At 57.2% G+C, this 14,847-nt stretch overlaps 1 protein-coding gene across 12 annotated transcripts in view; it reads right to left on the bottom strand.

Annotated features, from left to right (window-relative positions):
* MACF1 (microtubule actin crosslinking factor 1) overlaps positions 1 to 14,847 on the bottom strand; it is a 142,047-nt gene that overhangs the window by 84,676 nt on the left and 42,524 nt on the right. For all 12 annotated transcript variants that reach the window (XM_087760700.1, XM_087760693.1, XM_087760691.1 and 9 more), the window contains exons 6-27: positions 13,545 to 13,711; positions 12,197 to 12,309; positions 11,998 to 12,104; positions 11,436 to 11,555; positions 11,235 to 11,330; positions 10,855 to 10,982; positions 10,648 to 10,741; positions 9,710 to 9,864; positions 9,295 to 9,571; positions 8,718 to 8,846; positions 8,361 to 8,438; positions 8,041 to 8,202; positions 7,323 to 7,427; positions 6,626 to 6,721; positions 6,132 to 6,257; positions 3,740 to 3,892; positions 3,108 to 3,262; positions 2,549 to 2,675; positions 1,919 to 2,102; positions 1,136 to 1,305; positions 685 to 863; positions 349 to 487 (exon numbers count right to left, since the gene is read on the bottom strand). In XM_087760700.1, coding sequence (XP_087616826.1) covers positions 349 to 487; positions 685 to 863; positions 1,136 to 1,305; positions 1,919 to 2,102; positions 2,549 to 2,675; positions 3,108 to 3,262; positions 3,740 to 3,892; positions 6,132 to 6,257; positions 6,626 to 6,721; positions 7,323 to 7,427; positions 8,041 to 8,202; positions 8,361 to 8,438; positions 8,718 to 8,846; positions 9,295 to 9,571; positions 9,710 to 9,864; positions 10,648 to 10,741; positions 10,855 to 10,982; positions 11,235 to 11,330; positions 11,436 to 11,555; positions 11,998 to 12,104; positions 12,197 to 12,309; positions 13,545 to 13,711 — 3,060 coding nt within the window. The remainder of the gene's footprint in view (positions 1 to 348; positions 488 to 684; positions 864 to 1,135; positions 1,306 to 1,918; positions 2,103 to 2,548; positions 2,676 to 3,107; positions 3,263 to 3,739; positions 3,893 to 6,131; positions 6,258 to 6,625; positions 6,722 to 7,322; positions 7,428 to 8,040; positions 8,203 to 8,360; positions 8,439 to 8,717; positions 8,847 to 9,294; positions 9,572 to 9,709; positions 9,865 to 10,647; positions 10,742 to 10,854; positions 10,983 to 11,234; positions 11,331 to 11,435; positions 11,556 to 11,997; positions 12,105 to 12,196; positions 12,310 to 13,544; positions 13,712 to 14,847) is intronic.

Raw genomic sequence — 14,847 nt, 5'->3', positions numbered from 1 at the left:
CTGCAAAGATCTGGCTGATTATAGGAGGTACGAAATGGAGGGGACTGTGTTCCCAGCCTGGAGCGAGTCAGATTGGTTCAGCCCCTGTCCTACAGCAGCAGGACGTGTAGCTGCCAAGATGCTCCCGTGTGCCCTGCAAGAGGGAGCACAAGCCAGAGCAGCTCCTTTACCTTTACAAAGCAATAAGGGATCACATAAGCAGCACAAAATCCTGCCGGCAGCTATATCGAGGCAAGAAAAATGGCATACGGTACAAATTCAGTAGAGAAAAGGAAGGCCCCTGCTGGACAAATGGCAAAGCGTTGGCTGGTTTCTGCCGGCCCACCTTGGGAAGCGAACGGCACCAACCTGTAACGCCGCTCTGTGAGACTGAATAGCTGCCAGGTCGGCGGGGACTGCCTCCTCTTGGCTCAGCTTAACCTCGTACCCTTTGACCAGAGACTCTGCTCCTTGGGTGTTACGAATAATAACATCAACTGTCTTCAACCTGGCAAATCAAACAGAGGCAGCACAATGACATCCAAAATTTCGGCGAGATCCTCTTGATGGCGAGGCTGTTTGCACCGCGTGCCGCAAAGGGATGGAGCGCAGTGCACGGTGTGTTAGAGGGCCAGAAGAAAGGTCTTTAGCAGAGTCAGGCAGATACAAAAAGGTATTTAGGCACAGAAGCACATCCCGACTCACTTGTCCAGGTAGATGGAAGACAGCCCACACATCTGGTCCATCTTGTTCACCACCAAGTCAAGTTCGGAACGCAAGTGGGGCGTGCTGGACCCCGCGGGCGCCTTCTCGAGGAAGCTGTAGCATCTCTCAGAAACGAACCGCAGGTCCGATTGCAGCCGCTGCAGATCCTCCTGCAAGCGCTACGGGAGGAAGGGAAAGAAGGTGAAAGGAGAGCCCAAGCAGGGGGAGAAAAAGCCCTTGCAAAGGCGACGGGTATGAAACGGAGCAGGGAGCCCACCTGGAGAGGTTTCCTGCTACTTTCTGTGCAGGAAGATCCTCCCGAACCCCACACAGTCACGCACCCACCACCCACATGTTTACCCTGGAGAAGTTAAAAGCTATTTTTGGCGCACGCTAAAGACCCGTGGCCACCACCTCCCTCCCCTCCGCATCTCACAGCGGCAGGACTGACCTCCTGCTCTGCAATGCGGATGGTGTTCTCCTGGATAGTATCACCATCTGCTCGGGTGCTGCTTGGGGACTGGATCCGGCTCACTAGCCTCTGCTCACACTCCTCCAGGCGCAGACGGATATTCTTCAGCTCCGAGAGATACGTCCTGGCAACGGTCTCATCCTTGTCTTCTGCAAGTCACAGACAAACCAAAACAGCAGCTCAAACAACCTCGGCCGGTGTCTGCCCCAAACGGGACCTGCCGGGAGCCCCGGAGCCAAGTGCAGCATCGCACTGACACCGAGGTCTCAGCTTCGCCAGAAAACAAGTTCATCAAATCATCTCGTTCAAACGCAGCTGAGAATGAGCCCAGCCAGAGGGCACCTCGCATGGTGAAGCCGGAGTCCCCAGTCTCAGTGGCGCTCAGCCCTGCTGCGTCACGCCGGGAGCCATCCGCTGCTCTGAACAGCGGGACTGCGACCGCCACGTGTGTTCTCTTAGAGATTAAATGCAGGAAGAGCTCCTCGCTCAGAATACGTCCTGACTAATGACTAAACCCATCTCCAACGATATCAGGGTAAGAGGACTCAGCAGTTAGGCTGAAGCTGCAAAGCCGAGCCCTCTCTGCAGGAACACTGCTGGACAAGGGCCGAAAGCTTGAATGGATGGAGAAATAAGGAGAGCAGCTGCCTACACCATCAACTAGCTAGCTCAGGAAAAAAAAGCAACTGAAGCCATCCCATAAATCCTTTGTTTATGAGTCCTCACAGCTCCTGGTTAATCCATCAGCCCTTTGAAGCTCACCGTTCTCCATGGACTCCAGCAGCTGCCGGATGTGTTCCTTGGAAGACTCCACTTCCTCCTCCAGGCGCAGCCGGTCCGACACCGAGAAGAGCTCCGAGTCGCGGCTGTCCTGCAGGAAATCCTCGTAGTGCGCCTGGAGGCTCTTCATGGCTTGCTGGCACTCCCCTTGTGCTAAGGACCGGAGCTGCAAGTGGAAAAGCAGCACATCTCACCAGTGGGAACAACTTCCTACACACCACTGAGGCCACCCTCCCCACCTTAATCACCTTCGTTTGCCAAGTGAGTATTTTCGCTTTAGAGGAGAAGAGACAAGCTCCTCCCTATCAGCCTTATCCTCCCTCCAGCCTTGCTCACTCCCTAATGAAACGCTAAGTCCGCAATCTCTTAGGCTTATTACAGTCCAGCAGCAAACTGCCGATGCTCTTTCTATTGGGAAAAACTGCAATCATTTTGCGCAGAACCCCCAAGCTCAGGTCTTCCCACTGTTCAAGGTGCACAGAGCCTTGACTTCCCCAACCTTGCAGTCTCTGGTCTTCCCTTTAACACCTCCTTTTCCCCCTCAGCCACATGAAGAAGTCCGGCCAGCGAGCAACGCAGCCCCGGAGCCAGGCAGAGGTGTTCCTGCCGTACCTTCTCCATGCTGAAGCTTTGCACCAGGGCTATGTCCTTCCGCAGGTAGTTCCAGGAGATGAGGCTCTTTGTGTTCATGTGGAGCTGGTGCCAGAGAGCCATCACTTTCTGGTACAACTGTTCTACCCTGCAAGGGGAAGGAGCAGATCCGTCAGCCCTGGATCTCCCCAGCACGCTCAGCCCTGACCCTGTTAATCCACCAGCCGTTGCTGCCAGCCAGCGGCCCATCAAGGCAGCGATCCCAGCCCGGCAGCCCGCAGCGAGCCATGCTCCTGCATGTCCAGTGCCAGCGATCCCTGGAGGGATCCCTCCTCCCAAATCATCGTTTTCTCTTTTGCAAGCTACTATAGCTGTTGCTGTGATGGAGTTGGCAGCTGTGTAACCACGAGGGATGCCTTCCCTCACCCCGAATCAGCTGTGCCACCCACTCCTATTCCTCCACCCCAGCTCCTCTCCCATTCCCACCCCAGATCTGTCCCCTCCCCTGCCACCAACCCCCTCCCCAAGCCCCTGCCACTGCACCTCTGGGACCTCCCCGCGGCAGAGACCCGCGAGTTACCTGCTGGCCATCTCAATGGCCTCTTTGTTGGGCGGGGGGATCAGGAAGCAGACAGAGGGCACCATGGCCTCGTTCCCCGTGGGACTGATCACCTTCCACTTGGTCCTCTGGGAATTGTCCTCCAGCACGCACTCGTCGTTCCTGCAGATGGTGATCTGCGGCGGCACCAACACCACCCGACCCGTCAGAAACCAGCAGCAGGGCTGCACACGCCTGCCCTTGCTGCCAGCTCCCCTCCTGGGGGCGAGCCAGCTTCCACAAATATAGAGAGATATATATTTTAATCAAGCAAAAGCCTGGGATAGTGCCAAGCAGTGCAACACGCTCACGTCTGGAGAAGAAGGGACAAGGAAGTTTAACAGAGTTGGCTACCACCCACGTGCTTATTTGGCTGAGGCTGATGAAGCCCATCCTCCCTGGGGAAAAGGGCTTTAGCTCCTGCCCAGAATAAATCTGAGACATGGAAATCAGCTCCAGGAAAAACAGCCGTGTTATTTCCCTCCTCCCATCTTCCCACTCCGTTCCTGCTTCCCATTGACAGACACCACATCCTAAACCATCACGGGCGTTGCTCCCCTGCCTCATCCCCGTCTTCCCTTTCAAAGTCACGCCGACACCCTTCCAGCGCTCACCTCGATCTGCCGATAGTCACAAACAGCTTTGATGGGGATCGTGCTCTTCACAAGGTGCTCTGGGTTCCTGGGCCGGAGCTGAACGATGCTTTTGGACCGTCCCACCAGGCTGGCAACGGAGCTCTTCGACTGAATGAGCTGCTCCTTCTCGTCCTGGCAGGAAGAAGGATGAAGGACAGGTTGCTCGAGGCAGGGGAGAGGAGGCCTCTCCCAGGCATCTCGGCACCCCCCACCCCAACGTTGGCCTGCAAGAGCTACACTGGGATCTCAAGGGCTGAACAAACACGTCAGGAGGATCCTGCTGCCCTAACGGGACGGGAAGAGGGGTCAGGAGATGGGATGGACGGGAGAACGGACTTCAGGTCGGGGTGGGACCTCTCCACTACTACTCCCACTGCCCTGCAAAGCCGCATGCACGCCTCTGGCTCTTTTGCTGCTAGGACAAGAAGACATTTTCTTTCAAAAGGGAAAAAAAGAGAAGACAGCATACACCAAAATTAAAGTCCCAGGAGGTGTAAGGGGCCAAGAGCAGGACAAGCTCCAGCCCAAAGCTGGGGACGTTTAGTTTTCTGGAGGAGAGACCACAGAAGCATGCTCCCTTTTCTAAAGCAAAGGATGAAGGCATGTTTAAACCAATGGCTGGAATGCGGATATGATGAATTATGCGGATAAAACAATCTCAGGAGAAGGGGCTAGTGGTGGAGTGATCGCACAGGTCTCTGGGTTTGGGTAGAAATTTGCCCGTTGGAGGAAAATGCTGCATAATTGAGTCCCTGCTGGGTTTGGTGATGGGACAACCCGGGGGACTGGTGGCAAAGCTCCCCTGGAACAGCCTCTGGCACCGATGGAGACGTGTGCGGATCACGACACTGGCAGCTCGTGTGATTAGTAGCAGCTCAGCCCATTCTGGCTGCAAAAGTTGAAAAAGGATCCCAGAAAAATGTTCTCCCTCATGCTTGGTACTCTCGGGGTCGGTTAGTGAGCTAACAACAGTGGAGGATAATTTAATGGTAGAAAAAAAAAAAAAGAAAAAGAAAAGAATAAATGATTAAATAAACTACCTGTGCCTGTCCCAGGGAGCATGATTGGAAGAAATACAACTTTAACTTATTAGGTAAGAAAGAGTAATATAGCTGAGCTCAGGGCAGCTGCCCCAGTCCTGAGATCGTGGCCACTCTCCGGCTGCCCGGACGAGCCTCTCCCACCCTGGACGGCGCCTGCCAGACTTCTGGTGTTGCAGGGCTCACAAATACGGACCCCAGGAGCCAGGCTGGCTGCTCCGCATCCTGGGAGCGTGGGAGGACAGACCAGGACGACCCCGAGACCATGACAGAGAGGATGGGACCTCCCAGGCCTCCAGGAAAGAAGACGGCGAGCCCTAGCCCAGCTGATGCACCCATCACGAACACCCAGTAACGGCATCCCAGCTTCACTGGGGACACGCTGGAAATCAGTGGTGTGCACTAAGAGCAAAGCCAAAGCAGCCACCTGCCTCCACACCCCCAAACGTCGCCTCCTTCCAGCTCCACCAGTGGCTCAGTGGTCAATCCACAGCCCAAATCCTCCCCCGTCCCTGGTTTCAAACACCATCTGATGCTTTGCTCCTTGGCGTTTGTTTTTAGGTTAGTTTTTTTCAGGCCAATTTGGACAAGAAGATCACAGCGCGATTGCCCATCATCTGCTCTCTGCTCCGCCGCAGCTAAGCCAGGCCACGTGTTCAGAGATCAGCGCTGCCGAGCCCCCAAGCCCCCGTCCCCGGCGGGCTGCCCTGGCTCTCCCCCCACCAGCACGGCGCAATGGATTAACGTGGGATTTGGTCTGGATAAAAAGCACGCGTTTCTCCGCATCCCACCCCGTTCCTAGCAAGCACCAGCTCAAAAGCAGACACAGGAGCACGCTACGGGCTCTGCGCGACACCTCCGTCAGCAGAACACGCCCGGCTCCATGCAGAGCAGGACGGCATGATGGGCACCGAAGGGGAAGAGCCAGCTCACACATCAAGCTGTGAGTTTGCACAGACAGCACACGCCACCTGCCCTGCACCCCGAGGATACAGAAAGATGCTGGACGGTGCCTCTAAACCAAAGCGACCCATCGGCTGTCATAACGACCGAGATCTGGCTACCATCGGCAGCGTGACATCCAGGCAGCGGTGCAGCACCCAGCCTGCACCCCATGGCCACGTACAAACACATGCAGCAGCTCCACCGAAAAGCAGAACATTGACCGAGACGAGGAAACGAACCGCGTTACATGAAACTGCGTTGCTGCGGGAATAAAAGGAACCCAGTTTTCCCTCGGAAGCAAGAGGTGCCCCAAGCAATGCTGCTGGACTGGAGCAAGAAGGCCAGCCATCGCCCGCCCAGGGTGGCGGGGATGTCGGAGAACCCACCATGGAGTCTTGCAGCAGGTCCTCCAGCCGCGTCAGGCTCGTGTTATGGTCGCAAGAATACTTCCTTTTGATGGAGTCCTGCAGGTTGCGCAGGTAGGTCTCCGACTCCCGGGCGTCACTGAAGAACTGCAAAGGCAAAGAAGGTCAAGGAAACCTGCACAAGTCCACCAAGCGGTCAGCAGCACCCAGCACAGCAAGGGACAACCCCAACATCTCAACCAGGAGCTCCTGACACTATTCTGGCCTTAGGGCTGCAAAGGGAGTGAGCACCCCACACAGACGGCCAGAACTATGTGGAAGTTGATCCCTTTTGCCCTAGCGAGACATCCCCAGAGAGCAGCTAAGGAGAAAGAGATGACTCAGGAGAAAGCAGCCCCCATGGGCACACACATCCCTCCTTCCCTCACCCCGAAGGGAGCAGCAGCGTATGAAGCTCATGCAGCGGGATGCAGAGGGTGGTGACCAGGGAAATTTGGGCTGTCCCTCCCAAGTACCTGGAAATAGGCGGCGTTCTCCTTCACGTGCTGTTCCACGCACAGGCAGAGCTGCTTAATCCACTGCCACTGACTCTGCACGGCAGCGCTGTAGGCCTGAGAAACACACACACCAAACGGGGAGGAATAATGAGCATTTACCAGCCAGGAGGGTCACGGGAAGGCCACAGCTACAGAGGCGCGATGTACACAAACGGGCAAGATCTGGCTGCAAGCAGGAGGCTTTGGACACAGGCACGAAGAGCAGGAGACGGCAGACCCTGGACCAGCGATGCCAGGGGCTGCAGCAGGCACAGGTTTGCTTTCTCCCACCCCAGAGAGAAACACCAGGGAGAAACATGTCCCCGCAGCCCTTTGCTTCACCACCATGGTTTTTCTGGAAGCCTGGATAGCTCCAAAGGAGCCGAGGCCATTCCCTGAACCACCTCACTGCAGGAGAGGCTCATGCTTGGGACAAGCGTATCTGTGCCTTAATTTGAGGTGAGGATTATTTGGGAATGGCCTCGAGCTTCTCATGGCACTCCCCAGAATAAAGCAGCTCTATCACTGCACTGATGTTCTTCTGCCACCATAAACCACTTTATCAGCCCTGGCTGCCCGTAAGGGATGGGACAGCAAGTTTCCCAAGCCTGGGTGAGAAGATTTGCTGCCAGCTGATTCTCAGGGCTCCTCCCGGCTCCTCCGCACAGCCGCTCACCTCTACGGTTTGCTTGGCCGGGTGGTTCTCCAGGGACAGCAGCTCGGCTGTGTCTTGGAGGGAGCGGAAGATGTCCTGCTTCTCTTCCAGCTCCGTCATCAGCTCCTGCACGAAGGACACAAGCAAAGTCCAAATCTCGGCTACGGGGAGCAGCCTCACTCGGAGCAGGTGTCCGACCAATACAACAGGCGATATGGGAGCGCTGCAGCGAACGCCGGTGGATCTCAGGGAAACCAGCACGGCTTACGGGAGCACCACAGCCGGCTGCCATCAGGATGCCTCCTGTGCACCAAACACGCGGGGCAGCTGGAACGCAGATACTGGAAACCTGCCCGGGGACCTCTTCAGTTCCAGATGATTGTGGAAGAGAGCAATTTATTTATACTGCTTTAAAGAGGAATCAATTTTCCTCTTGAGCTCAGACTTTTTTTTCCCCTGCTAAAGATGCCTTCAGTTCCAAATAGTGCTAAAAAGACATCTTTTGATGCCTTTTTGATTGAAACTCAATTAAACAAACACTTTTTTGCACTTTCTGCTCTAGGGAGAGCTCTTTCATCAGCTGCACTCATGAGCTACAAGCTCAGGGACTTGGGAGGGAGCATCCAACCTCTGGGGACTTCAGGTCTGGCGGTAGCCAAAGGTCCCGCTGCGGACCAAAAGCAGCAGCAGCGCACCCAAGAGAGCCCCATCCCACCAGCCCTGCCCCGCGGTCACTCACCGAGAAGTAGTTTTTCTTGGCTGCAATGTTAGGGTTGTTGTCGCTCCAGTCGTAGGCCAGTTCCTCCTCCTCCTTCTCATTCAGCCAAATCAGCTCAGCGGTGGCCCGGGACACAAACCCGTGCAAGCTCTGGAGGTGCCTCAGCCGGAAGCTCGAGGTTTCCTGAACACAACGAAGCGTGATTCTTCTTCCCTGCTCTGAAGACGACCGGTTTCTTCCCCCCTCCCCAGCCTCGGAGCAGGGATGCTCAGGAGCAGGGCGGCAGGGATGGACCCCGCGCTCCCTGGGCAGTGCCATGAGCCCACTCGAAGCCCACTCACCATCAGCTTGCAGTACTGCGTCTCCAGCTTGCCAAGCGTCTCCGTGTAGCTAGCACGGAAATTCTGAGACATTTTACCCTGAAGGATGAAAAATATTCCTGTTACCCGACGCAGGACGGCATCCCTTGAAACCCCATCTCCGATCCTTTCTCCCCAGCTTTGCGGGAGCAAAAGGAGGTGCAGAGGATGGCTCCAGGGCAGCAGCCTCTTGCACCAGCCCAGCATCAATTCAGAAGCTCCATCCTTACAAAATACCTCTGCCCCAGGCACCTTTACCCACAAGAGCTGATCCTGACGCCCTGACCTTCCCGCACACATCGTGCCACGCACCGTGTCCCCCAGCCCGCACCACCGTACCTCGTACATCCGGGCCTCCTTTACGCTGGAGCCCAGGTCCTCCACGCTGGTGTGGACGTGCCGCTGGGTCTCCAGCTGGGTTTCCACGCTTGGCAGGTCGCTCCCCCACTCTGCCCGCTCCAGTCTCATCTGAAACAGGCCAAGAGGCCCAAGTCAGCACTCCTCATCTGCAGGAGCATATCTCAAAAGGACACGAGGGCAAGGAAACCTCCTACATCACTCAAGAGGGAACAAACACCACGCCAGTCCTGGTAGAAGGTCCGAAGCCAGTGCTCCACCACTGACTCATTTCTGGGACAGCCTTCACAAGCTTCACACCCACATAAGACCAAAGGACCGACTGGATCGGTACAGATTTGCTTCCAGCCTTGAAAGGATCTTCTGATACCCACTGAGCAGCAGGGTCACGAGAGAGAAAACCCAACTCAAGACAAAAGCGTCGGTGCTCTCCAGAAATTTTGAACCATCAAAGCAATTATTCACAGATAAAGGCAGAAAAAAGCCCAGACCAGCTTCCTACCTTCCCGCATCTGTGTGAGCGGAGGCAGGTAATTTGGCCCAGAGAACCAGCACTCACCTGCATTTCTTCCACCCAGGCCAGCAGCTCGTACACGAACCGGAGGCTGCCTTCGTCTTCGGAAGAAGAGATGGCCACCAGCTCTGTCCTGGTCATGGGCTTCCGGAACCAGGAGGCAGAGGAGGTGTGCAGCCCTTTCGTCAGGGACTCGCCCTTCAAGTGCGTCGTGCTCAGCGTGGACGTGGGCACCAGCTCCAGGGTGGAGAAGTGGCCTTTCCTGTACAGGTTAGTGCATTCCAGCCTCAGCGTCACCAGCTCATCTTGCAGCCGCATGATCCTGGAAGAGCAAGCAAGGCACGGGTAAGAAGATGCACGCACACTCCCTCCTTCCCCACAACAGAGCAGAGGAGCCCCGTCCATCAGCCCCTGACCACGTTTCTCCATCCACAGACCATCTCGGCATGGCCCTTCTCACCTGAACACCAGCTCCTCCAGCTGGTAGTAATTCTCATCCCGAAGGATCTGCACATCCACCTGCAGCTGGCGGATGAGCCCCTCGCACTCCTGCAGATACACGACCACGTCGGATTCGTACTGCACCGGCTGGCCCGACTCCAGGTGAGCAGCGTCCTGCACCAAGAGAGAGGAGGCTGAGGGCTGGGTCCCCCCGGCCCAGGCAGAGAGAACACGAGAGCAGCCCAGCATCAACTTTAAGACCAAAAAGACCTTTTGATCCACAAGAAGCTTGACTCGAGCAGAAGAACATGAGTTCATCGCTCACACCACACCGAGGACATCCCCCTTAGAAAAGCTTCTGCAGATGAACCGGAAGGTTCTAGTGACAGATGGGCTCCCGTGGTTAGTCCCATGGACAGTCACTTGAACGGGCATCTCATTTCTTGCTTGAGTTTAACCATTTTTAGCTCCCAACCCTTACATCTCTTTCTCCCAGAACAAAACACCCCTCTTCAGAAATCTACTCGCCACCCAGGTAGCTACAGTCTGCAACCGAGTCCTTTCTGCCCGTCTTTTAGACAAATAAAACAGATTTGGGGGTTTTTAAGCCTCATTATACAACAAACTTTCCCAGAACTGCAGTTCTCCTCCAAACCATCACCTCTGCAGACGTCCAGCCTCACTAGCTGCATCCCCGGAGGCAGCCTGCTGCTCGGCAAGGCCGTTCCCCTGCGCCCCTGTCCCCCAGGTCCTTGTGCCATAGATCACCAGGTATCCACCACCACCCCTACAGCCCCTCTGGGCCAGGCTCAACGTCAGAAGAGAAAGGAAAGCTGTCCAGGGGAACCCACCACCCCACGCAGAAGAGAGGGGAAGAGATGGGCATAAAAGAAGAGGCAGGAAAACAAAAAAATAAATAAAAAAAATAGGAGGGGGAAAATAACGCCCCCCACTCACAGCTTGCAGCGTGTTCTTCGCCAGAGTGAGTTTTTCTTCACAGCTCAGAGCACCATTCTGGATTTTGTTAGCAATTTGTAGCAGCAATTCCAGCCTGCGATGACAGAGAGAAAGAGAATGAGAGACAGGCTTTGGGAGGTCCCTCCAGCCAGGGCAGCAGCAGACGTCCCCGCAGGGGACTCTGCCTGCCACGGGCAGAGCACCGACCTCTCCACCGCCGGCCGCAGGAGCTTCTCACGCTCCAGCATCTCTATGATGAGCTTGCCCCACTCCTCCTCCACGTCGTTGGGGTGGTAGCCCTGGGGCAACTTGATGCGTCCAAATTCAATCCACACCTGGGGAAAACATCAACAGAATGGCATTTCCTACCTCCTCGAGCTGGTGAGAGAGATTACAGCGAGGAAAGTGGGGCTTTAAGGCAACAGCTCTGCCTCCGCTCCTGCAGCGTGCTGCTTGCTACATCATTTACCCTGAGGGTTATTTCCAGTTCTCCATTCCAAAATAAACCTGAACTGAGCACACTTCAGTCTTGCTAAAAGCACAACACTCCCACCTACAAGCCTCCGGGTAGCCATGATGATACTTACCTCTAACAGTTTGTAGAGCTCCTCTATCCTTCCTTTTTCCTGCTCTTTCGCTGGGATTTCAGTTTCTTTGAAGTGTATGTACTGGTTATAAAGTGCCTGGGATGAGAAAGGCTCATCAGAAACCATCCTGGGGAATGCCACCACCCAGCTCTCGGCGCCGAGCACATGGGACGCTGCGGATGGACCTTGTCCAGGACCTACCTTTAGCTCTACAGGGTTCTGGGGGAAGGATTTATCGGACATGAGTATCGTGTGCTGTTTGATCCACGAGATGAGGGACTCCACACGGCTCTGGTACTCCAGCCACCTCGAATCCACCTCCTGCGGGGTGAGAGCACCCTTGCAGAGCACTGCCGGCGGGCAGGTCTCCCTGGGGAAGAGGCAGAGCCCGGCCCTGCCGAGCAGAGCACAGAGGAAACCGAGGTGCCACGGTCACAGCTATGGGGTGGATCATCTGCCTCTGCCTCCCTGCTGTGATGCCATCCCAGGTAGAGGGAGGAGGAGGAAAATCTTCCTTGCAAGCTGCTCCCTGGAAGCCAGCTCAGCTTTCCCATGAGCTCAAACCTGCAGAGCCTGGAGGCTACAGGCACACCGGCAGTTCCCAGGGCAGACACACTAATGGGGAAGCTCCTTGCTCCACCCCGAGCCTCTTCCACCCGTTGGCCATCTGCTACGGCAGCCAGAGAACCTCCAAACTCTTCCCACAACAACCAGCTGCCTCCCAAATCACTGTCCCAGCCTCCCAACCCGCAGTGATGCTTACGATAGCGCTGATCCCTTCTCCTCCCTCGGGGACTTTGGGAAAGGCATCGTAGATGGAAGACACGTAAGTTATCACGGATTTCTCGTCCGGAGAGGGGACGTCCACATCTGACAAGGGAGAAGCAGAAAGGCAGTGAGGAATGGGAGTGGGTGGAGAGGTTGGCATCTCCCCATGCCAGATGCTTCCCCCAGCCGCTCACCTTCGGCATCCAGCAGCCGTGTGACCCCCAGCCTCTCGGCGATCTCGAAGGCCTGCTCCAGGTTCTCCCGGTTACTCTGGATCTGCACCCTCTCCATGTCCACCAGATCTGGCCTGCAAGACACGCGCCAGAGTCATGACATCGGCAAACAGCGCAAGGTGCCCAGGGCAGAGCATCCCAGATGGGCACCACTGCCCCGGCTGGCTCCCGAGGGCTCGTCCGAGCCCCTGTCCCAGGCTGGTGGCTCTCCGAGGGGCCCTGGCCTGCAGCAGCTCCCAGCTCAGCCCCTTTGGGACGGGGGTGGTCAGCCTGCGAAGGAAAGCTTCTCGTGCTCCTCTGGGACCTGCCCTCTCCAGCGCCCGCTCTGTACCCAGCGTGACAGGCTGGGACCGCAAGCCCTCCCTGGAAGGAGGTGCCCGAAACAGCCCCAAAGCGAGGTGGTTACACCTCTCCGGAGGACGCGGGCAGAGCCCTTTGCCCGCAGCAGAGCGGAATGGAGGCAGCAGGTGCGGGCGCTGCCAACCCTGCGCCAGGAGGAAACACCAGCAACCGAACAACACCAGCGAGCCATGGCACAAACGAAGTGCAAACGAGCACAGCAGAGCCAGGTAAATCCCAGCCTCCGCGCACCATGCTGTCCCGGTGAGGTCCGCTGCCCACCACGCGCCCCATCTCCTGCCTGCCCCTGCCTGCAGGAGCTTTGCCTGTCCTTTGCTGCTAAACGCTGCCTGCTCCTCCCGAGCACAGAGCAGCAGGGGAAGGCCGTGCTATTTCCAGCTACCAGGAGATGCTTTCTCCTGGGGCCTTTGCTCTTCTCCTTCAGGCACTCCAAGCCGTGCCAAGTCCCCTTGACCAAGCAGCCGGGGCAGAAGCCGGCCCCAGCTCCAACTCGCTGCCTGCGCTGAGCAAACGGAAGGTGCGCAGGGCTCTGCCATCTCTAAGGAACTGTGGGAGGTTTAATTGCTGCTCAGGAGAGCTCCGAGATCCTCGGATGAAAGCGTGGATGGACGTGCTGCTATTCATGGAGAGCAGAATGGGCAGCAGTAACACGTAAAACACTGCAGCACTCCCATACTCTAGAGTTTAAAAGCTTTGCTTTTTTGCCTCTCCCCAGTCTCATTCAAGATGTTTTTTCTCGCAACCTGATGTATTTGCTGCTCTTTCCAAGCATCCACCCCCCAGCTACCTGGCAGAAGAGATGATTTCCAGTAAAAGAGCCCTTGCTCCCTGCAAGCCTTACCTACATCGCCAAGCACAGAGCATCACCAACTGTGGGCAGGGACCCCCGGGAGGCCCCCAGCCCCTCCTCCCACCCGGACGATGCTCTCCGCTGCTCCTTCCTGCCTACCTGTATCTGTGGATGAGGGCGTTGAACATCTTCCCATCGCTCCAGCATGACGAGAAGTTGGTGCACTTCACCCCGATGTAACCTGCCGTCACCTTCTGTGTCCACAGAAGCAGCTTCTCCTTGGCCGACATATCCCCCGACTCCCCGCTGATGTAGATGTCGGAGATCTGTAAGGAAGCGGCACAGCCACGGGGTGATGCAGGAGGAGGAATGAGCACCAGGCGTGTCCAGTTTCCATGAACTTGCCCGAGACCTGGCAGCCGCCAGGAAGGGCGGGAGGAAACTCCTGGTCACTGTGGGGGAGAGGGGACCCCAGAGCCGACAGACTTGGGAAGGGACCACCGGGCCTGCAGGAGGGCACCGGGGTGCCGAGGCGCGGCGTGGCTTGGGCAGACTGGAGATCCAGGCAGGCGAGGGAGGCGCAGCCATGGGCCAGCCCCATCTCACTGGGGCACGAGGTGCAGCTGGCACAGGAGCTGCCACTGCCGGACCCCGGCTTCCTACCACCACCGAGCTCACCGGAGCCGCTCCTCCGCCCAAGCTCCGCTCTCGGGAGCGGCTGCTGCCACACATGCTCTGAGCACACCAGACAGCAGCGCTGTGCCACCGGCAGCCCGCAGCATGCCCCGGCGCATTACACCGGCACCGTCCCCCCCAGCCAGGGCTCGGGGCGCAGCTCGCCAGGAACACAACGCCCTGGCAAGACGGGGGCCCGGGCGGGTCTCTTCCCGCCCCAAACACACTCTGCCAACAGCAAGGCTTACGCACCCTCCTGTAGAACCCTGCTCGCTGCCCGCTCCTGCCCAGCACCCACCGTGAGGAGCCCCAGCACCCTCGGGCACCCGGCACTCACGCAGGAATGTCCCCATCCAGCAGCACCCGTGGCTGGGCAGTGAGAAAGCACCCAAGAAGGGACCACTGATGCCATCCCTTGCCGGGGCCGGCGTGGCGGGGGATGCTCTACCTGGAGAGCATCATGTAACAAAAAAAAAACCCCACCAAAACCAACTTAAGGAGTGGGAAATGGCGCTCGGAGGTGCTGTTTGAGAACACGCGTGGGGCAGAGGTCTCTCCTCGCCCTCCAGCCAGCGGAGCCGCTGGGAGCGGTGCCACCAGCTCCATCCCAGGGGGGAAAGGCAAGGATGGGGAGGAGGCTGTCGCGTTCCCCCTCTGCCTCGCCGTGCCGGGGGTGCTGGTGGCAGGGGTGCCGCGACCCACTTCCCCAACAAAAGAGGCCGAGGGTCACAGACCCCTCTTAGGCAGACGCGCAGGACTGGCTGCGAATCCCAGACTCGCACGTGAC

The sequence above is a fragment of the Nipponia nippon genome, unplaced genomic scaffold (assembly GCF_047370975.1).
Source record: "Nipponia nippon isolate SJK-2023a ecotype South Korea unplaced genomic scaffold, ASM4737097v1 scaffold_23, whole genome shotgun sequence".
NCBI classification, from domain to species: Eukaryota; Metazoa; Chordata; class Aves; order Pelecaniformes; family Threskiornithidae; genus Nipponia; species Nipponia nippon.
The sequence above is the reverse complement of the archived record's forward strand: the minus strand, read 5'-3'. Positions and strand labels throughout refer to the sequence as shown.